The sequence below is a fragment of the Octopus bimaculoides genome, chromosome 1, assembly GCF_046866305.1.
Source record: "Octopus bimaculoides isolate indiv1 chromosome 1, ASM4686630v1, whole genome shotgun sequence".
Lineage (NCBI taxonomy): Eukaryota > Metazoa > Mollusca > Cephalopoda > Octopoda > Octopodidae > Octopus > Octopus bimaculoides.
In genome coordinates this window covers 145805923-145828772 of record NC_142928.1, presented here as the reverse complement: position 1 = coordinate 145828772, position 22850 = coordinate 145805923, and the positions used below count along the sequence as shown (strand labels likewise).

At 38.9% G+C, this 22850-nt stretch overlaps 1 protein-coding gene across 3 annotated transcripts in view; it reads right to left on the bottom strand.

Moving 5' to 3' along the window:
- Nucleotides 1-22850, bottom strand: part of LOC106868088 (putative ubiquitin carboxyl-terminal hydrolase MINDY-4) — a 106084-nt gene that overhangs the window by 49399 nt on the left and 33835 nt on the right. For all 3 annotated transcript variants that reach the window (XR_008265054.2, XM_014913206.3, XM_014913214.3), the window contains exons 4-8: nucleotides 22566-22720; nucleotides 19594-19925; nucleotides 15214-15361; nucleotides 6536-6652; nucleotides 2113-2201 (exon numbers count right to left, since the gene is read on the bottom strand). Coding sequence is in view for 2 of the 3 variants with exons in the window: in XM_014913206.3 (XP_014768692.1) it covers nucleotides 2113-2201; nucleotides 6536-6652; nucleotides 15214-15361; nucleotides 19594-19925; nucleotides 22566-22720 (841 nt within the window). In the remaining variant the exon portion in view is untranslated. The remainder of the gene's footprint in view (nucleotides 1-2112; nucleotides 2202-6535; nucleotides 6653-15213; nucleotides 15362-19593; nucleotides 19926-22565; nucleotides 22721-22850) is intronic.

Here is a 22850-nt window from a genome sequence, read left to right as displayed (position 1 = left end):
ATATATATTAGATTGGAGCCTGGTGTTGCCATCTGGTTTCACCAGTCCTCAGTCAAATCGTCCAACCTATGCTAGCATGGAAAGCGGACGTTAAACGATGATGATGATGATCATCATCATCATCATCGTTTAACGTTCACTTTCCATGCTGGCATGGGTTAGACGGTTTGACTGAGAACTTGCAAGCCAGAAGGCTGCACCAGGCTCCACTCTGATCTGGCAAGGTTTCTTCTGCAGCTGGATGCCTTTCCTAACGCCAACCACTCTGAGAGTGTAGTGCTTTTTATGTGCCAGTGGCACAAGGGCCAGTGACATAAGGGCCAGTGGCACAAGGGCCAGTGGCACAAGGGCCAGTGGCACAAGGGCCAGTGGCACAAGGGCCAGTCAGGCAGTACTGGCATTGACCACGCTCGAAATGTGCTTTTTAGGTGCCACCAGCATGGGATCAGTCAGGTAGCACTGGCATATAATACATACATACACACACACACACACACACATATATATATATATATATATATATATATATATATATATATATACACACACACACACACGCGTGTGTGTGTGTACCCTTGACTTGACATTATATGATGGCTGTAAGCAAGCATCACTGTCATAAGAGCAATGCTACTCATTCCTAGTCTTCCATAAAAACATGTCTGAGCACAAGAATTATTATCTTGCTTTGAAACAGATGAGAGTTGGCAACAGGAAAGGCATCTAATTGTAGAAAAGCTTCCTTAACAAATCCTGTCCGCCCAATGAAAGTATGGAAATGTGGATGCTAAATGATGATGATCATGGAGATGAATAATTGATCATTAATTTTATTACAATAGTAAGCATTGGTTCTTAAATATTCAGAATTATAAAGCTCACCTGATATATAGTCATAGCATGATACACAACACAGTAATCTCCCTTGCAATATGAGAGTGTATGAAAATTGCCTATATCCCACTCATCAAAAATATTTAGTGTTATACCTGATATTAGCAATTCGAAGACAAAGTTGTAAAAAAATAAATAAAGAAAAGAAAAGAAATAAATAATAAAAAATAAAATATGACAAAAAAAAAGACACTGAGGGAAGATTTATAGTAGTGGTAAAGACAGCAGTAAGATGGTGGGGAAATAATTTTATAGGGAACCAATGGTGTGAATTTGGCCCGGAATGCGTGTATGTTTGTAAGATAACAGTCTAAACATGAGAAAACGACATAAGTGCTGTTTTAACCCAAATCAGACCTAGATTAAGCAGACCTATGAGAAAAAAAAAAGGAAGTTCTAGTCATGACAAACCTGACTTTTTGTTATATCAATGACTATATTGTCCATTGTATCCTAATTTCATTTAAGATTTACTTATTTAATTTCAAATGTGATTTTGGAAAATGACTGGCTGCTATTTCCAGCAGATGGAGTGACCACATATAGCGGCTTGCTCTCTTCTTTGCTCTGATGAAAAGGGTATCTGTATGCTGTAGCATGATAAAATAAAAATAATGAGGCAATACAGGAGCCTGTATGAGATTATATGAGTGGTTAGTAACGACAGCTTAATGTCCCCCAAATGATGACTATCTGAAGAAAGAGGAGAGAGAGAGGAGGGAAGGAGGGAGGAGGGAGAGAGGAGGGAGGGAGAGAGGTGGGAGGGAGAGAGGAGGGAGGGAAGGAGAGAGGAGGGAGAGAGGAGGGAGAGAGGGAGGGCGGGAGAGAGGAGGGAGGGGGAGAGGAGGGAGGGGGGAGGAGGGAGGGAGAGAGGAGGGAGGGAACGAGGAGGGAAGGAGAGAGGAGGGAAGGAGAGAGCAGGGGAGGGAAGGAGAGAGGAGGGAAGGAGAGAGGAGGGGGAGGGAGAGAGGAGGGGAGGGAGGGAGAGTGGAGGGAGGGAGAGAGGAGGCAGGGAGAGAGGAGGGAGAGATAGAGGAGGGAGAGAGGACAGGAAAGTGGGAAAAATAAGTATGAGAGACAGAAGCTGTGAGGAAGAGTTGAGATATGAAAGAAAGGAGAGGACAGTAAGAGAGAGAGAAAGTGACAATAAGAGAGAGAGAGAGAGAGAGATGTAAAAGATAGTGAGAAAGAATTCCAGATAAAAGATTCCATTATTACCTTGAGTCAGTATTTACTTTGTCTTCACCAAACAACATTTCCAATAAGACATAAGCCTGAATGGCAGCCAAAACACCACATGGTCCACCCTGTTATAGTAACAGAACAAGAAACATTAAATTAGGATTTATATGTGTGTGTGTGTATGTGTGTTTGTAGTCACATGTGGGTATCTGGACAGTCTCACCTAAAATATATAGATAAATTTCAACATGGATATTTAATCACCATCACTTCATACCTGAATGTGCAGATATAGTTACACCTATGCACTTACATAAAGTCACTCCTGGTGCATGTATATATTTTCATTGTGTCTGCGTTTGTGTGTATGTATGCATGTATGCATGTATGTATATTTTCATGTGTTCGGTCTGGCAGAAGGACCTGTGTCATGGCCTGTGTAAAGTACTCTTGAGACCAGTGAGGATGACCAGTGACGATGCTCCCCTATGAACTAGATGAAGTTCATAGGGGAGCAGTTTTGAGAGAAGATTTGCATGGCAGTTGTGGTTGGAAGCTTAGCTGATGTTAAAGACAATGATACTGTTTTCACAAAAGCTCTCTTCAGGGCGAGAGTCCACTGGCATGTGACACAGGAGAGTAGATCTCCAGTAAATCTAACTTTGCTAATGTCATAGTGGTGATCATTTAAAGAAGGAGAAAGATTCAAGGTGATGGAAAAGGTTGTCATTTAAGCCTATCGTCATTGTTGAAAGGAGGCGCAATGGCCCAGTGGTTAGTGCAGTGAACTCGCGGTCATAGAATCGCAGTTTTGGTTCCCAGACCGGGCGTTGTGAGTGTTTATTGAGCGAAAACACCTAAAGCTCTATGAGGCTCCAGCAGGGGATGGTGGCGAACTCTGCTGTACTCTTTCACCACAACTTTCTCTCACTCTTTCTTCCTGTTTCTGTTGTGCTTGTATTTCAAAGGGCCAGCCTTGTCACACTGTATATCTCCGAGAACTATGTTAAGGGTACACGTGTCTGTGGAGTGCTCAGGCACTTGCACGTTAATTTCACGAGCAGGCTGTTCTGTTGATCGGATCAACCGGAACCCTCAACGTCGTAAGCGATGGAGTGCCAACAACAACAACAACAACATTGTTGAAATATCAGAAGTGAGTGTGATAGGGTGAGACAGAGTCAGAGGTGCTGACCTTCTTGAGGACAGGACACAACATAGCATGTTTATAAGCAACAAGATTTATTGCTGTAGAGAAAAAAGATTAGCCCTTTAGCAGTCACATTATTTTGAGAAAAGTAATGCTTAGATCATTGCCAGTGCCGATGGACTGGCTCCTGTGCAGGTGGCACATAAAATACACCATTTGGAGCGTAGCCGTTGCCAGTACCGCCTGACTGGCCTTCGTGCCGGTGGGACGTAAAAGCACCCACTACACTCTCGAAGTGGTTGGCATTAGGAAGGGCATCCAGCTGTAGAAACTCTGCCAGATCAGATTGGAGCCTGGTGTAGCCACCTGGTCCACCAGTCCTCAGTCAAATCGTCCAACCCATGCTAGCATGGAAAGCGGACGTTAAACGACGATGATGATGATGATGATTTACATTGTTTTGAGTTAATCATGCATTATTTTGTAGCATTGAGATTTTGATGAGGTAACTGTTAATTTTTAGAATGATACTGTAGGGTTGGTGTGAGAGACTAATTCTGGCAAGTTTCAATATAAAACAAGTAGAATATTTTGGCCAGGAATGGCTGGTTTAAATACCAAAGGTTAAAGAGTTTGGTGTGGATAGGGCCTAGCTAGGGGTGACATTGTTTTGAAATCATCAGAAATGCTTTCACACTAAGCATGTATATGTGTAATGCAGTGAGCTGGTAGAGTGAAAAGAGATAAATTTGAAGATTTACTGTGTGTGCTTTATGGAGCAGGATGCAAAGTGGGCAACAAATTTGGAGGCCTTGTCTATGGAACTACATTTCACAGAACCATGGCTGGCAAGAGGAAGAAAGGAGAATTCCAAAAATTAGTAAACCATTTTTTGGTGAGGGATCAAAAGTACCAGCTACAGTTTGGGAATTGAGTGAGGTTGTGAAATGTGTCACTACACTCTCGGTGTGGTTGGCATTAGGAAGGGCATCCAGCTGTAGAAACTCTGCCAAATCAGATTGGAGCCTGGTGTAGCCATCTGGTTCACCAGTCCTCAGTCAAATCGTCCAACCCATGCTAGCATGGAAAGCAGACGTTAAACAATGATGATGATGATGATGATTGAGTCATCTTTACAACCCAGATGATGGTTTTGCAGGAGTTTTAAAATTCCTGGGTAAAAGCCATCTGGGTAAAATGGCTGGGTAAAAGCCATCTTGTCTAAAGAATTTGGGTGATTTTCTCCATATACTTTAGGCCACGTCCTCTGCTTGAACTGCTGCAGTACAGCTATGAGTGACTGTGAGTCATTCAGGAGACTTTGAGCTGTGAGTTTTGGTTGTGAGGTGATGTGGAGGGATATGTCTTAGTGGATGGCTGCAGTTGTCCCCCACCTCCCAGTTCCCAATGAGCCAAAGGTAGACAACATGTGCTGCTAGAAGTAGTTATTCTTTATCTTTTACTTGTTTCAGTCATTAGACTGCAGCCATGCCAGGGCATCACCTCGGAAAATCATTTAGTCAAATGAATAAACCCCAGTACTAATCTTTTTCTTGAGCCTACTACTTATTCTACCAGTCTTCTTTTGCAGAACTGCTAAGTTACAGGAACGTAAACACACCGACACTGGCTGCCAAGTGGTGGGGGACAAACACACACACACACACACACACACACATGCACACACACACACGCGCGCGCGCGCACACACACACACACACACACACACACATAATGGGCTGCTTTCAGCCTCCATCTAGCAAATCGACTCAAAAAGCTTTAGTTAGAAGACGCCTTTCCCAAAGCGCCACACAATGGGACTAAACCCAGAACCGATGGGAAGCAAACTTCCTGCCATGCAGCCACTCATAGAATTGATGGAGTTCCAACTTATCGACTCACTTGAACATTACCTGTTCAGGATACCCAGACATGAACCTATCAGTATGCTTAGATACAGTAACTTACAAGTCTGAATATTATTCCACCACCATCCTCTGACAGGTTAGCTAGATATGAACTCCTTGGAAGACTGAGATATGACCCATAAGCTGTACTTAGATATGATCCATTGGTATATCATGACATAATAACCTCTTCAATACAACTGGTTAAGACCCCAGTAATATATCCAGATAAGACCCTTTTAACATATTTAGATAAAACCCATGAGCAAGCATACAGCCCTTACGGAATTCTTAGATACAGCATATTCAGCAAACATAGATAAGACCCTATTAACCTAGCTAGATAAGAGCCCTTCAAAATAGCTAGATAAGATTCTTTTAACATATTTAGATAAGAATAGAAAAACATGAACATAGGCGCAAGAGTGGCTGTGTGGTAAGAAGCTTGCTTCTCAACCACATGGTTCTGGGTTCAGTTCCACTGCATGGCACCTTGGGCAAGTGTCTTCTACTATAGCCTCAGGCCGACCAAAGCCTTGTGAGTGGATTTGGTAGACGGAAACTGAAAGAAGCCCATCGTATATATATATATATATATCTATATATATATATGTAGCTGCATGCCTGTGTTTGTCTCCCCACCATCGCTTGACACTGATGTTGGTGTGTTTACGTCCTTGTGACTTAACGGTTCGGTACAAGAGACCAATAGAATAAGTACTAGGCTTACAAAGAATAAGTCCTGGGGTCGATTTATTCAACTAAAGGCAGTGCTCCAGCATGACCGCACTCAAATGACTGAAACAAATAAAAGAATAAAAAAGTGTACATACAGTTCCTACAGAAACCCTAGATACAATAATTTATTCAATAAACCTACATATGATCTCTTCATCAAGGGAGAATTGATACGACTGTATGATACGTTAGAAATAGCAGTCAAATCTCGCACAAATCACTTGGTTACCATTTAAAAAATAGAAGCTATAACATGGCCATAGCTAATTAGGATTGGTCTTGGTTTATGCAACAATCTCCTCAACATTCCTTGTAGGAACCCAACACCAAACTTATTTAAAGAAAGCATCATCAACATCATCATCATCATCATTATCGTCACCATCATTTAATGTCTGGTCTCCATGCTGGCATGGGTTGGACAGTTTGACAAAGAACTGATTAGCAGGGACCTGTCCGGACTCCAACTGTCTGTTGTGGCATAGTTTCTATGGTTCGATGCCCTTCCTAATGCCATTTCATTTATTCTTTTTTTTATTTATTTATTTTTTTTTTAAATATATTTCTAGATGTTTACAAAGTCTAAATAACCATAGATATCTACAAATAAGTTGAAATACTCTGAGCACAAGTTTTTCGTATTTACAAAATAATTTGACTATACCTTTTTCTGGACTATACCATATTGTAACTTTGGTAGTGAACAGAATTCTAAGTTTTGCTTTGCCCATTCTTGACTAAACTGGGAATTTGGTGAACCAAGAATTAAAGTTTTCAGTTTCTGTTGGAGAGAGAAAAAAAAATACATATATATATATAGGCGCAGGAATGGCTGTGTGGTAAGTAGCTAGCTTACCAACCACATGGTCCCGGGTTCAGTCCCACTGCGTGGTACCTTGGGCAAGTGTCTTCTACTATAGCCTTGGGCCAACCAAAGCCGTGTGAGTGGATTTGGTAGATGGAAACTGGAAAAAGCCTGTCGTATTGTCTTTTTCCTTTTTGAACTATATATATATATATATATATATATATACATGTATGTATGTATGTGTGTGTATATGTTTGTGTATCTCTTTGTCCCCCCAGCATCGCATGACAACCGATGCTGGTGTGTTTACGTCCCTGTAACTTAGAGATTCGGCAAAAGAGACCGGCAGAATAAGTACTAGGCTTACAAAAAATAAACTCCGGGGTCAATTTGCTCGGCTATTAAGGCGGTGCTCCAGCATGGCCGCAGTCAAATGACTGAAACAAGTAAAAGAGTAAAAGAGTATATAAACATGTTTTTTCTTTGTATTAATATTGACTTCAAATTTTGGCACAAGACCAGCAATTTCAGGGCAATGAGTGAGTCAGTTACATTGATGCAAGGACTCAGCTGACACTTATTTTACTGTTCCCGAAAGAACGAAAGGCAAAGTCAACCTCGGTGGATTTGAACTCAGAACATAAAAACAGATGAAATACAGCAATATTAATACTATTTTATTTAACATCATATGAGCAATAGCATGCATGGTTGGAGGTTTCAACAAAAAAATTACTGGTTTACAACCTTTATAATGGCAAGGATAACAGGGGATTGATGGGGTGGCATGGGCAGAACATTTATTATAAATGATTCCCTTTGAGGGCACCGATTTATCTAAACCCCACCCCACCCCTGCAATGCATCATCCTAACAATCCCTCCCTCCATCCATGCTCACCACTCACCATATCCACCCCACCATCTTCCACTCTCCTTTCACACACTTGCAAAATTACCTGCCCTCTACCCTATCCAACCACCAGTACCACTTTGCTTATAATTCACAGCCCTGTAACTTCAGGGTCTGTCCTGACACCTCTTCACAACAATCTTCTCTCTCCCTCTCCCACTATCTCCCCATCTCTCTCTCTCTCTCTCTCTCTCTCTCTCTCTCACTCTTTTACTCTCTCTCTCTCTCTCTCACTCTTTTACTCTCTCTCTCTCATCTCCTCTCTCTGCTCCAACTGGGGTACCCATGTATCCCCTCAGTTCCTGTCTCTCTATCATACTTTTTAACATCTCTTCAACTAGTTTAAAGCCACTTTCTTCAATAATACACACCCACTCAACTGAGGGGTCTTATCTTGTAAGTCACTTGCTGACCTCACAAGTTCAGCACCCAATACAGTCCATAAAGTGTGTACACACACACACACACACACACACACACAATGTGTTTCTGCACAATTCCCATCTAACAAACTCCACACACAAAGCATTGCTAAACCCAAGGTTATGGCAGAGAATACTGGCCCAAGACGCCAAGAAATTGAATCCAACCCTGGACCGTGTGATTCATGAAGCAAACCTCTTAACTATGTAGACATGAAATATATGGAAAACATAGAATACACATGTAAAACATGATGATAACTACAGAAGGAAAAATACATTATGCTTTGTAATATCATAATTGTTTACATTCAAATGGATTTCAATAATTGCATGTTACGGTAGCAATTTCTATTACTAAAATTATTATTGAACAGCAGAAATACCATTAATACAATACAATAGATACAATAATTACAATAGAAACAGAAAAATTACAATGTCATATATACAAGAGGGAAGCAGCCAGACTAATTATAGTTTAATTAAATTAATACAATAAGACGAAATTTTAGAGTGGATTTTCAGGTAGGGTAAAATACTGAATGTTATATCTTTTACTTTAATCTTTTGCTTGTCTCAGTTGTTGGACTGTGGTCATGCTGGGGTATGAGCTTAAAGGATTTAGTCAAAGAATGCAACCCCAGTACGTATGGTTTTACAGTCTGGCATTTATTCTGTCAGTCTCTTTTGCTGAACAGCCATGTTATGCGGATGTGAACAAACCAACACTTGTTGTCAAAGCGGTGTGGTGACAGACACAAAGACACATAGAGACATACATACATACATCATCATCATCATCATCATCATCATCATCATCATCGTTTAACCTCTGCTTTCCATGCTAGCATGGGTTGGACGATTTGACTGAGGACTGGTGAACCAGATGGCTACACCAGACTCCAATCTGATTTGGCAGGGCTTCTTTCAATTTCTGTGTACCAAATCCACTCACAAGGCCTTAGTCAACCCAAGGTTATAGTGCAAATCAGATACTTGGCCAAGATGCCATACAGTGGAACTGAACCTGAAAACATGTTGTTAGGAAGCAAACTTCTTAACCACACAGTCATGTCAGTGCATATGAAAAAAAAATTACTTCACCCTTTAGCATTTAACCCTTCCTTTTGTTACCATATTTCTGGTGAGATGCTCTATGTTTCAGTTAATTTTAAATATAACAAAGAATTTAGTGAAATAATTTAGTTATCATGAAGCTAGTATTAGGAACATAAATTGGTGACTAAGGTTTGGTGCAAGATTTCAATTCAGAACTTTTGAAAACAAGACATTTGTATTACAAAGCCAGAGGTGGTTTTTGGTGGGTTGGTATCTAAAGGGTTAAACCAGCCATATCCAGCCCCAAATTTTCTACTTGTTTTATGTTCAAATTGGCCAAATCTGGTCTCCCACCTATACCTAACCATGTCATTCAAAAGATAACCAATTGCATTGCTGAAATCTCAAAGCTTCAAGATAATGCATGATTAATTCAACCCGATGTGAATGAATATGTATTACATTTAACAGAGCAATTTGAATGCTAAATGGTTAACTGATAATTAATAGTGACATGATTCTCTTCTGTCAATGATATGAATGCTTTTATTTACCATGTGTCCATACGAGAAGACCTCTCGAGGTAAATAATGCAGTATTCAGTGTTCTAACACAACATCCATATTAAGTTGGGTATAAAGAGTGCCTTTTTATTTAACTGGTATTTCCTTCTTGACTGGAGAAAAAAATCAGTCTAATAGTACTTATTACCAGACACATATAGAAAAGGGGAGATAATTTCAAGAAAGATGTAAATTGACTTTGGTAGTATTTGAACTCGGAATGCAGAGAGATGAAACAAATACTGCAAGATATTTTTCCCATGCTCTAATGATTCTGCCAGTTCGCTAAAGAACATCACACTGTTGCTTCAGTATGCATGGCCGATATACAGGGTGGACAACCATGGCTGGAATGTTTTGTTCAATTAAAGCTGATCTGGGGTCAAACAACAACAACAGTGTTATGACCCTTAACAGCATTGTTACCATTTCTAGTGACATCATACAGGAGTAGAAGCCAATGAGAAAGCCTCTAAATGGTCACTCAATCTGCTAGAAATATCAGTAACAAAATTTTTCTCAAATCACACTCTATTCACTTAAAAAAAGGAAGGATGCATTGGAGAGGGATGCTTTAAGTGGGTTTCAAGGTCTTCCTCACAGTGTAGTGTAGCCAATTCAGAGAGAGGTGGGGAGGGGGGGGGGCAAACAGCCAGACAGACAGACAGAAGAATTGACTCCAGTGCATATCTAGTACTTCAAAGATGAATGATGGTGGCTGGAATACTTTAAATCACATATTTATTGGATTACAGCTGAACTGATAAAAAACAACAAATACTACACGATGACGACAACAACAACAACAACAACAACCACCACCTTAGGTGTTCCAGCTTAATATTTCATTTATTTTCTTCAGCGCCTTCATGGAATACTGTTTATTTATGAATTACACCAAATCAATAATGCTGTAACAGAAGGATACAAAGCTAGTGATGACATTGTATCACAAGGTACATAACTCTGCCTACTTTAGTTAGTCAGAGGGAAAATGGAAAGCAGACTCCAATATTTGTTCCGGTTATCTCTACTCTGAGTTCAAATTCTATGGTCAGCTTTACCTTCCATTCTTCTTGGGGTCAATAAATGAATTACTAGATATGCACTGGAGTCGATTCTTCTGTCTGTCTGACTTCCCCCTCACACTATCTCTCTCCCCCACCCCCTCTCAATTGGCTACACTGCACTGTGAGGAACTCTTTGAAACCCTCTTCAGAAATGGAAAAGGGCTGAGTAAGGGGCAACTGTTTCTTCTTAAAGGAAAAAAAAGTAATATACTACATACTTTTTTATCTTTTAGTCACCAGGGAAAATAGTGCCTCTGACCCTTTACTGGGCCTCCATGACTGATTGGAAGAAGAGAAAGAAGAAAGCATCCTCAAACGAGAGGCCTGGTTTGAATGCAACAGAGTGGACTCTGTTAAAAGCATCCAAGGTCCTGGGCTGTGGTGTAAAATTGGGCAACTGATTAGGTGTACCACTCCACGCAGGCATGGCAAGATTTGAACTCAGAATGCAAAGACCAGGAACAAATATCGCAAAGCATACAATCCAACAATTTGACAATTCCAATAATCCAACACCTTGGATCAGTACTTTGTTTTGTGCTTTTTTCTGTTGACCCCCTAAAAGGATGACAGGTAAAGTGGACCTTGGCAAGGTTTAGTCTCAGAATGCAGAATGTCAGAACAAATTCCAGAAAGCATTCTGTCCGACAATCTAAAGACAATGCCAACTTTCCACCGTAAAACTTGAACTGTCAAATTGAGACTGATTTATTGTTTCGCATAGAAAAGAAATAAAGAATTGTAAATATAAACTAAGAGCAGGTAAGGCCTTGTGATTAAGAATCTCACTTTGCAACCACATGGTTTTGGGTTCAGTGCCACTGCACTGCACTGCACCTTAGGCAAGTGTCTTTTGTTACATCCCCAGGCTGACCAATGCTTTGTGAGTGAATTTGGTAGATGGAAACTGTGTGGAAGCTCATTGTGCATGTGTAGCGGGTGATTGTATGTATGTATGTGTGTGTATCTTTTTGTTAGTTGTCTTTGTGTTTATTCCCTACCATCACTCGACAACTACTGTTGATTAGTTTACATCCCTATGACTTCGTGGTTCAGCAAGATAGACTAACAGAATAAATATCAGGCTTTAAAAAAAGGCACTGGAGTCGATTTGTTTGGCTAAATTCTTCAAGGCAGTGCTCTAGCATGACCACAGTCCAATTACTAAAACAAGTAAAACAAAAAGATGAAATACTGTGCACGTTTTTTTTTCTCTCTTTATTTTGTAATAGATCAAAGAAATATATATCTCTTTTATTTGAGCCATTTCTCTTGATTCCAAATTGCTGTCAAAGTGTAGAATGTATATCAAGACAAGATAAATATCCTCTTGGTTCATTGTATTCTTCTAGCTTTCCTCTCAGCTCAACTGAATACCCGGCAAATATCATAATCCATAACTGAACTCAGTTCTACTGATGTCAAGTAAACTGGGAGACTCTGTCAAAATAATTGGTCCATTCATTTTGTTTCTGTCAGGTAGAATTTATTCCACATACTTCTTATTCTTAAAGTCAGAGAGTAGAACTGATTTAATCCGTTTCTTTTGTAGTAATGAAGAAAATAAAACTCATTATAAGTTTAAAATATTTTTCTTTTAAATTTAAGATTTAGTATATCTTCTTCTTGCTGGGGGAACTGACTGGAATAATGGAACTGACCCTAATTTCTATTCTTTAGTTTTCATTGACCTCCAGTGAAAAGTATTAAAATAGCAGTGAAAATGTAAAACAAAATTTCTATCTACAATATCAGAAAGTTGTCCTGATGTTACTCTGGGCCAAAAGTTCTCAATCTTTTTGACACCGTGGTACAAAGGCGTCCAAACAAAAATCTACTAGTGCATGGAAAATTAAAATTCACTGGTACATGGAAAATTAAAATTTACTGGTGCACTTTAATGGGGAATTAAAAATTACAAGTGCATGCTACATGGAAAAGTAAAAGTAACAGATGCAGCCTGCATGGAGAATCAAAAACTACTGATGCATTTTCTTTCGATACTTAGAAATTACTGGTACACTTTGTAAGAAAATTTTTGAAAAACCAACAATGTTTAGAAGTTAAAATTTTAGAGAAAAATATTTTTAAGAATAATTGCTTCTCTACTTTTAACAATCATAATTGTGTATGGCAAAATTATGAATAACATATTTTAAACGATGTTTCAGCATTAATATGAATTTTCTGAAGCAGATTATATTTTCAAATATCTGTGGTGCACCTGTGTTCTACAGTGCATCATTGAACCATAGTGCACTGCTCATGTTATTTGTATTTCTTTTTGTCTTTTAGTCAGGAGGTAAGCAGTGCCCATAACTTTTTACAGAGCCTCCAAGACTGATAGGAGAGAGAGAAAGAGGAAGTTATTCACAAGTCAAAGACCTGGCCCAAATTCTTACAGCAGAGTGGAATCTTCTAAAGGAACCCAGAGTACCCGATGATTGTGCTAAACTGGTTGACAGGTCATGACCCACCAATGTAGGACTGGTTGGGATTTTAAACACAGAACACAAAGAGCTGGAATAAATATCACAAGATATCCTGTGCAAGTTTCTTATAGTTCCACAAACCACAAGCATGGGTGGGTGGTAAGAAGCTTGCTTCCCAACCACATGGTTCCCGGTTCAGTCCCACTGTGTGGTACCTTGGGCAAGTGTTTTCTACTATAGCCTCAGGCCAACCAAAGCCTTGTGAGTGGATTTGGTAGACAGAAACTAAAAGAGTCCCATCATACACACACACACACACACACGTACATACACACACCACACACACACGTACATACACACACCACACACACACACACACGTACATACACACACCACACACGCATGTACATACACACACCACACACACACGTACATACACACACCACACACACACATATGTATGTATGTATGTATGTATGTATGTATATGCATATATATGTATGTGTGTGTGTGTATGTGTGTGTCTTTGTGTTTGTGTTTGTCCCCCTCCACCACTTGACAACCAGTGTTGGTATGTTTATGTTCTCATAACCTAGTAGTTCAGCAAATAGAGATCAATAGAATAAGTACCAGGCTTAACAAAAAAGTCGATTTGTTCAACTAATGCTCTTCAAGGTGGTGCCCCAGCATGGCCACAATCAAATGATGGGAACAAGTCAAAAAATAAAAGATAAAAAATCTAGGCATAGGAGTGATGTGTGGTAAGTAGCTTGCTTACCAACCACATGGTTCCGGGTTCATTCCCACTGAGTGGCACCTTGGGCAAGTGTCTTCTACTATAGCCCCGGGCCGACCAAAGCCTTATGAGTGGATTTGGTAGACGGAAACTGAAAAAAGCCCGTCGTATATATGTATATGTGTGTGTGTGTGTGTGTGTGTGTGTGTGTGTGTGTGTGTGTGTGTTTGTGTGTCTGTATTTGTCCACCCAACATTGCTTGACAACCGATGCTGGTGTGTTTACGTCGCCGTAACTTAGCAGTTCGGCAAAAGAAACGGATAGAATAAGTACTAGGCTTACAAAGAATAAGTCCTGGGGTCGATTTGCTCGACTAAAGGTGTGCTCCAGCATGGCCATAGTCAAATGACTGAAACAAGTAAAAGAGTGTCCTGGATTGGTACATTTTAACTGACCCCAGAAAGATAACAGACAAAATTGATTGCAGCAGGGTTTGAACACAGAGTGAAAAGAATCAGAACAAATACTGCAGGGTGTTGTATCCAACATTCTAATCATTCTGCTAATTCATCACCTTGAAGTTTTAAAGTCAAGATTGACAGACAAAATTCTAACCAGAACCATTTTTTTTACTATATTTCAATTGAGATATACTTCCTCTATTCCAATCAATTTTGAAAGTAATGAAAAATTTTTTTCATCATTATTACTGCAGCATTTTTAAGGATAAAATTTTTGGTGGTGTCTCTTTCAGCTTTTTATGTTCTGAGTTCAAGTTCTGCCAAGGCTGACTTCGCTTTTCATCTTTTCGGGGTTGATAAAATAAGTACCAGTTGAACACTGGGGTTGATATCATCAACTAGCCCCTTCCCACTAAAATCGCTGGCCTTGTGCCAAAATTTGAGACCATTATTAATGTGATGTTTAAGGCAGTGAGCTGGCAGAATCATTAGCACATGTGGCAAAAGGCTTAAGAGCATTTTGTCCATCTTCATGCTCTGAGTTCAAATTTCGCCATGGTCAACTTTGCCTTTCATCCTTGTGGGGTTGATAAATTAAATAAATTAAACACTGGGGTGGATGTAATTGACTAATCCTCTCCCGCAAAATTTCAGGCCATGTGCTTTTATTAGAAAAGATTATTAATATGATGTTTGTAACACAAATTAACACGAAATTTTGATGGAAGATTTGAATTTAGATAACTTTTTAACAGGAAGTTTGAATCACAGAACAAGAGGTGATCACAGGCAGCTAGGTATCAAATGGGATTTCACATATTTTTCGAAATTAAACAACTAAAGAAACAGTTAATATCTGTAACATTTATCACTTACCATAGCAGTATTGAGATCTATTGGTTTTCTTACAGTAGACATGGGAGCTGTTTGAGAAATTCTTGATGAGGGTACTGTAAAGTCTAAGAATTCAGAATCATCAACATCTTCTATACTTAAACCCTTTAATGTCTCAACAGAGGAACTCCTGAAAATGTGGAGAAAAAGTGAAAATAAGTCTGTATAAAGAAGAGAAAAGTGAACCAAATTCTTAGTAAATAGGAGAGCAGACAAATCACAAATCCCTTCAAGTAGATGACTCTACACAATCTGTAGAAAAGGCGTAGGTAGTTGCTCCATAAGATGTACCCGGTGTAAGCTATGGACATATAAGAGGTGCAGCAATATCAGAGGGAGGTTAACAGGGAAAATAGTTTGTGTGTGTGGAAGGTGCACAGGTACAATTAACACCTGAAATGTACAGAAATAGACTGAATCAAATGTCAGCGGGAAGGCTAGAAGTAGTTTGTAGCTTCCATTATCTAGGTGACCAAGTCAGTAGCAAAGGTGGATGCTCCGAGAACAGAGCTGCTAGAATAAGAATAAGTGAGGCAATGTTCAGAGAGCTCCTACTCCTGTTAATAGTAAAGGGCATCTCCCCCAGAGTGAAAGGCATATTGTACTATGCCTGTGTGTGAACAGCCATGCTACACAGAAGTGAAACATGGACTGTGACCACTGAGGACATGTGAAGGCTTTAAAGAAATGAACCTAGTATGCTTTGCTGGATGTACAATGTCAATGTGCATGCATAACAGAGTGTAAGTGTCCTGAGAGAAAAGTTGGGCATATGTATTATCAGTGAGGTGTGCAAGAGAGAAGACTGTTCTGGTATGATCATGTGATGTGTGTGGACAAGTACAGCTGTATGAAGTGCTGATTTCTAACAGAGAAAGGAACCTGTGGAAGGGGCAGACCCAGGAAGACGTGGGGTGAAGCATAATCTTTGAGTATTGGGCCTCATGGAGGCAATGACAAATGACCAAGACCTTTGGCAATATGCAGTGCTTGAGAAGACCCATCAGGCCAAATGAAATCATAGTTGTGGCTGATGCCAGTGTCACGTAACTGGCTCCCATGCTAGTGGTATGTAAAATGCACCCTTCGAACTTTGGGCTTCACAGAGGCTATGACAAGCGACCGAGACCTTTAGCAATATATTATGCTTCAGAAGGCACTGAGCTGGCAGATTAGTTAGCATGCTGGGCAAAATGTTTAGCAGTATTTCATCTGAGTTCAAATTCCACCAAGGTCTACTTTGCATTTCATACTTTCAGGATTGATAAATTAAGTGCCAGTTAAGTACTGGGTTTCAATGTAATCAACTATTTCCCACAAATTCCAGGCCTTGTGCCTATAGCAGAAAGGAATATATTGTGTTTGAGGAGAATTGTCAAGCCAAGTTATGGTCAATGTTGGTGTTTTGTAACTGGCACTCAATCCGGTGGCATGTAAAAAGCACCCACTACACTCTTGGAGTGGTTAGGACTAGGAAAGACATCCAACTGTAGAAACATTGCCAAGTCAGATAAGAACCTGGTGTAGCTCCAGAGCTTACCGGTTTTCAGTCAAACCATCCAATCCATGCCAGCATAGAAAACAGATGTTAATGATGATGATAATGTGTGTGTGTGTGTGTGTGTGTGTGTGTGTGTGTGTGTGTGAGTGTGTGTGTGTGCGGGCACACACACAAATATACACACACATACATATATATATATACATACATATATACATACATATATATATATATATATATATATATATATATTGGGTTGGCACAACTAAGTACCTGCCCTTTTTTTAAATTTTGGAATTTATTGTGTTTTTAAATTTTGGAATCCATTTTTTTCGAGAATTCTATTTTTGAATCATTTTGGAATCTATTTTTTTTTCTAGTTAATTTTAGTTAATTTTAGTTTATTTTCCAATCATTAAAATGGAATGTCAATTTAAGAAAAATGAGCATTTTTCGATACCTCCTTCTTTTTGATTTTAATCAAGGTTCTAAGGCCGCAAAAGCTGCTCACGATATTTGTGCTGTGTATGGACAGGGTGCCATAGCTGAAAGAACCGCTTGTGATTGGTATGCCAAGTTCAAAAATGGAAATTTTGACCTCAAAGACGCACTTCATTCTGGCCGTCCAGTTGAGTTCGATGAAGAGCGATTAAACCAACTTTTGCACAAAAATTCTCATCAAATGACAAAGGAACTGGCAGAGAAAATGGAATGCTCCCACACTGCTATAGAGAAGCATCTTCACTCAATGGGAAAAGTTCAGAAGTATGGAGCATGGATTCCGCATGCTTTAAGTGACAACAACAAAAATCAACAAGCCACAATCTCCTCGAAGGGTAAATTCAAAAAATGTGAGAGTGAAGTTGGGATCAGTACAAAAGGTTGTGCAAACATTTTATCTAACACAACAGTTTTTAGGTTCACGAACTGAAGAAAGTTATGATCTTCAATTTGAAGTTTCTAAAGAACAAGTTTATTCACAAACACCTTTATCATGTGCGTAGCCCGTACAATATTGATGTTTTGCATTTGTAAAGAAATACTGAGATCATTAAGTTTTTGAAAGATTTCATGTAAATAAAATATTATCGTTTTTTTCTGAGAAAGTGATGCTGTCATAGTTGGATCAGTTTGTTGAAAAAAATCTATGACTTTATCAAAAAGTGCCACAAAATACCCGAGACAACTTCCCATTGATAGCCAGCATATATCTGTCGAATACAACAGACGGTCGAACGTTTCATCTTTACAAGCTTCTTGAAAATACCTGTCTTGATAAGCAAATCTTTTGATTTTTTTTACAGTGGAAGCAATTAAATTTAGGGTTTCAGAAAATATATTATTTCCGGTTCTTTTTGCTATCAGGTTTTCTCGATGGAGAACGCAATGAATTGTGAAGACTGGATTAAATTCTATCCATCTGGCAACAAAACCCTGGGACTTGCCAATCGTAGACGGTACTCCATCAGTGCATATTGGTATGAGGTTGAGGGAATCAATGCCACTTTTAGTAAGATAATCCATGACTGTATTGTAGATTGTCGTTCCCGTATTTTTCAGTACGGCTTTCATAAAGAGTAGGTTTTCACAAACTGTGATACCTTTCATATAGTGAGCAAAGGCAAGTACAACACATTTGTTGTCAAAAGTGCTGTCATCCACCGTCAACAAGAATCTTCAGTGCCGCAAGTCTTCCACAACTATGGATTCAACATCTTCGGCCATTTCACAAATGCAGGAAGATACAGTGTTGTTTGAAAGTGGAATACTTGCTAAAACTGAGGCAGTGTTCGGCACATTAGCAACTTTATATGCTTCAAGTATGGAGGGCCTAATCAGGTCTTCGCCAATGGTATGTAGGCGACCCTGTTTTGATATCATGAACAAAACAAGGTCGCCCACATCCACGGACCACCTGGATTTTCCTGTGGACCACCTAGTGGTCCACATGGACCAGGTTGGGAACCCCTGATATACATGCATACTGTATGTGTGTGAATGTTTGTGTCTCCTTGTCTTGATATTGTATGATTGTTGTAAATGAATGACAGGCAAAGTCAGTCCTAGGTTTATTAATTGAGATAAATAGAATTATGAGAATTCAAAACATTTTGAATAAATCTTTTCCATTGGTTTAAAAATGTTGACTCACTAAGAGCTGTTGCATCAAAGCAATTCAGAAATTGGTTCAAAGTAAACTACAGAAAAATCATAGACAAACAAATTTTAAACATAAAATAAAATTCAATCTTACATTATCTTTTTACTTTCTAGGTAAATATATTTCTATTTCCAATAGTGTACTAATTTACATAATTAATTGCAGAACCTTGCAGTCAACACCATAGGATCATCAGCAACATACCAAACCTCATCGATGTTTCAGCTATTTAAGCATGGTATATCTCCATCTGGCCACCTGACACTACAATTGGAATGCCCTACTTTTTCACTAAACATAAACCAAAACTTGCAGCCCTGCAAATCCACTTCACTTACCTTGCCACTTTATGCCCATTCACCCTCAAGCCAAAATATACCTCCCAACATTGAATTTAATGCTTATACACCCAGCCTGCACTGTCTACAGTTCTGCACTTCATCCATTCCCCTTTCACTCTTCTTAGAACTCTGCAAACTTTCCTGATTTCCCCTCTCTCACACTTGTTAGCTCCCATGGCACTGTCAAATCCACGATGTCCACACAATATTCTGCCCTTAACATACTTCTTTTCTCCAGCAAGATATACAAATATCTAGATATTCAGAACAACAAAATTGTTTAGAAATTGTTTAAAAAATCCTCGCTAAAATGAAGAAATAGCATAAATAAAGACAAAAACATATAACTAGTCCCTTACCTCCTTCCTTTTATCACAGTTTCTTTCACTGCATTCAAATTATCATCAAGATAGTCATTATCATTAGAAAGAATGTTCTTTGGTTCTTTAAGCTTAAAAGATTCAGGGACTAGGTCCTGAAGCAAGTCTGTTTTGTTTTTATCTTTGGGGTGATAATAGTCACAGACAAACTTTGATTCCCTGCAATGTCCACCATGAAAGAACTCATCGAATAAAGCATTTGAAAGAGAAGCTTCTGGAGGTACTGGAATAGCTCCCACTTCATCTTTTACTTTTGGCAATGGACTAAAATTCTCAAAAAATGCTTCCTCTCTACTCCTTGTGGACAAGCCCTTTGAAAACAAAACAGGAAACAAAATGTCAGATAAATACAACAAATAAACAACAAAACAAATAGATACAGGTACCATCCTGCTTCTTCTCATCAACAGGCACTCCGTCGGTTACAACAACGAGGGTTCCAGTTGGTCCGTTCAACGGAACAGCCTGCTCATGAAATTAACGTGCAAGTGGCTGAGCACTCCACAGACACATATTACTCTTTTACTTGTTTCAGTCATTTGACTGTGGCCATGCTGGAGCATCACCTTTAGTCGAGCAAATCGACCCCAGGACTTATTCTTTGGAAGCCTAGTACTTATTCTATCGGTCTCTTTTGCCGAACCGTTAAGTTACGGGGACGTAAACACACCAGCATCGGTTGTCAAGCGATGTTGGGAGGACAAACACAGATACACAAACACATACACACACATATATACATATATATATATATATATATATATATATATATATATATATATATACATATATACGACGGGCTTCTTTCAGTTTGTCTACCAAATCCACTCACAAGGCTTTGGTCGGCCCGAGGCTATAGTAGAAGACACTTGCCCAAGGTGTCACGCAGTGGGACTGAACCCAGAACCATGTGGTTAGTAAGCAAGCTACTTACTACACACCCACTCCTGCGTCTATATCCTCAATATATTCAGGATGACGAATGTGAAATACAGTTACTACTCATTTTTGCCAGCTAAGTCTCATTAAGTTACAAGTGTAGCTCACCTCTAATGTGATTTAGAATTAGCTTTTCCCTAAAATTGAAACATTGAAACTATACTGAGAATATCAACAATGGAAGAAGGGAAGTTACTGTAGGTTAGATTAATGCTGTTTTCTAACATATGTAGAAATTTACAGGTGTACAGAGAAGTGAAAATTAACTCTAAATCACATTAATGGTGTATTCTGACACAAGACTTAATGAGAATTAGGAGAGTATTTCTGGCTTTGACAATTCCTTCTTAACCACCAGTAGTAGTAGTAGTAGTAGTAGTAGTAGTAGTAGTAGTAGTAGTAACAGCAGCAGCAGCAGCAGCGACAGCTGCTGTCATCCCCAGTACCACCACCAAGACTATTACTACTACTACTACTACTACTACTACTACTACTACTACTACTACTACTACTACTACTACTACTACTACTACTGAAGCAGTGTTCTTAGGACACATTAATTTAATTTTGTTAGCAATACAAAATTAATGAAATTAATAAAATAAATAACTGATAAATAAAATTCCACAAGTTACCTGTCCATGTACCTAAATTGTATGCAATTGACAGATCTGAAATAATTAGTGAAAATTTAACAAATTTGATTTAGCTTCACAATAGCCCTAGAGATTGTCGGCACCACACTAAAGTAATTGTGACAAACAGTTTCAAAACTGCCTCAATAAACTAAAAGAAGACAATTAACAATTAAAAATAAAGCAAGTGTCACTGTTTGATAGTAGTAGTCATGTTGCATAGTATCAAACAACAAAATAGTATGCAATATTGTATCAGGTGTGACAATAGTAGCAGGCGTGGCTTATAGGTACCGGCATCGTTGTATGGTAAGAAGTTTGCTTCCCAACCCTATGGTTCTGGATTCAGTCCCACTGTGTGGCATCTGGGGCGAATGTCTTTCACGATTGCCTTGGTCTTACCAAAGCTTTCTGAGTAGATTCAGTAGGCAGAGACACAAAGAAGCCAACCATACATACATACATACATACATATAAGGGTGTGCTGACAAGTTCCTAGCTTTAAAGGTATTGTGAAAGGCCTTGTTGGAGGTCCAGCATTCTGAGTTCTTTTACAGGGCTTAGAAAAACCGAAGGACCATTGCAATAAGTGTGAATGTGAGAGGGGAGCATGTTGACTAGAATCATAATTAACTGATCCTCTTGTATTTTCTTTTAACCAAAGCCATGAACTTTTCAGCACCCCCTTGTGTGTATATATATATATATATATATATATATATAATACATATATATATACACACACACACACACATATATATATAGATAGATAGATAGATAGATAGATAGATAGATAGATAGATAGATAGATAGACAGATAGACAGACAGACAGACAGATAGATAGATAGATAGATAGATAGATAGACAGACAGATAGATAGATAGATAGATAGATAGATAGATAGATAGAGAGACAGAGAGATAGATAGATAGATAGATAGATGGATGGATGGATGGATGGATGGATGGATGGATGGATGGATGGATGGATGGATATACAGTAGTACCTCAGTTTTCGAATACCTCTGATCGTGAATAAATCGTTCTTTATATATATATTGTATAAAAGATGGTGGGTAAGGCCAAAACAATGTGAAGTAAATGCAAGATAAATCACAAGAAAACAAGTATGTGAATTAATGCGGACTTACGTTGTATTCATCAATTCCTTGAGGATGGGGTCATAACACTGAAATATTGAACACAAGGTAAGTCCGCATTAATTTACATATTTCTTTTCTTGTGATTCACCTTGCATTTACTTCGAGTACTGGAGTTGATCTGTTTGACTAAACACTTCAAGACAGTGTCCCAAACATGGCTCCGGCCCAATGAGTGAAAGAAGTAAGAAAAGAAAAAAAGGAAAAGAATACTTACATGTCCATTTAGCTTTCTAGAATTATTGGTACTTTTCACTTGACTAGCAATTTCACTCTGCGTCTTTGGTGAAAAATCTCCATTAGCGCCAATCAGAGAAGATTTTACAGGAAATTTGTTGACATCCATTATTCCTTTTCTTTCCTCTTTATCTTCTGAAAACAAACCATCAACAGCCAAATAGAAACCTCCTTCTTGTCATAGAAAGTATTAATTGCATTTGTTGGTGTTGTGTGAAATGAAGGCTCTGATATAAAATATACAATGACCACTGATATGGCTGGA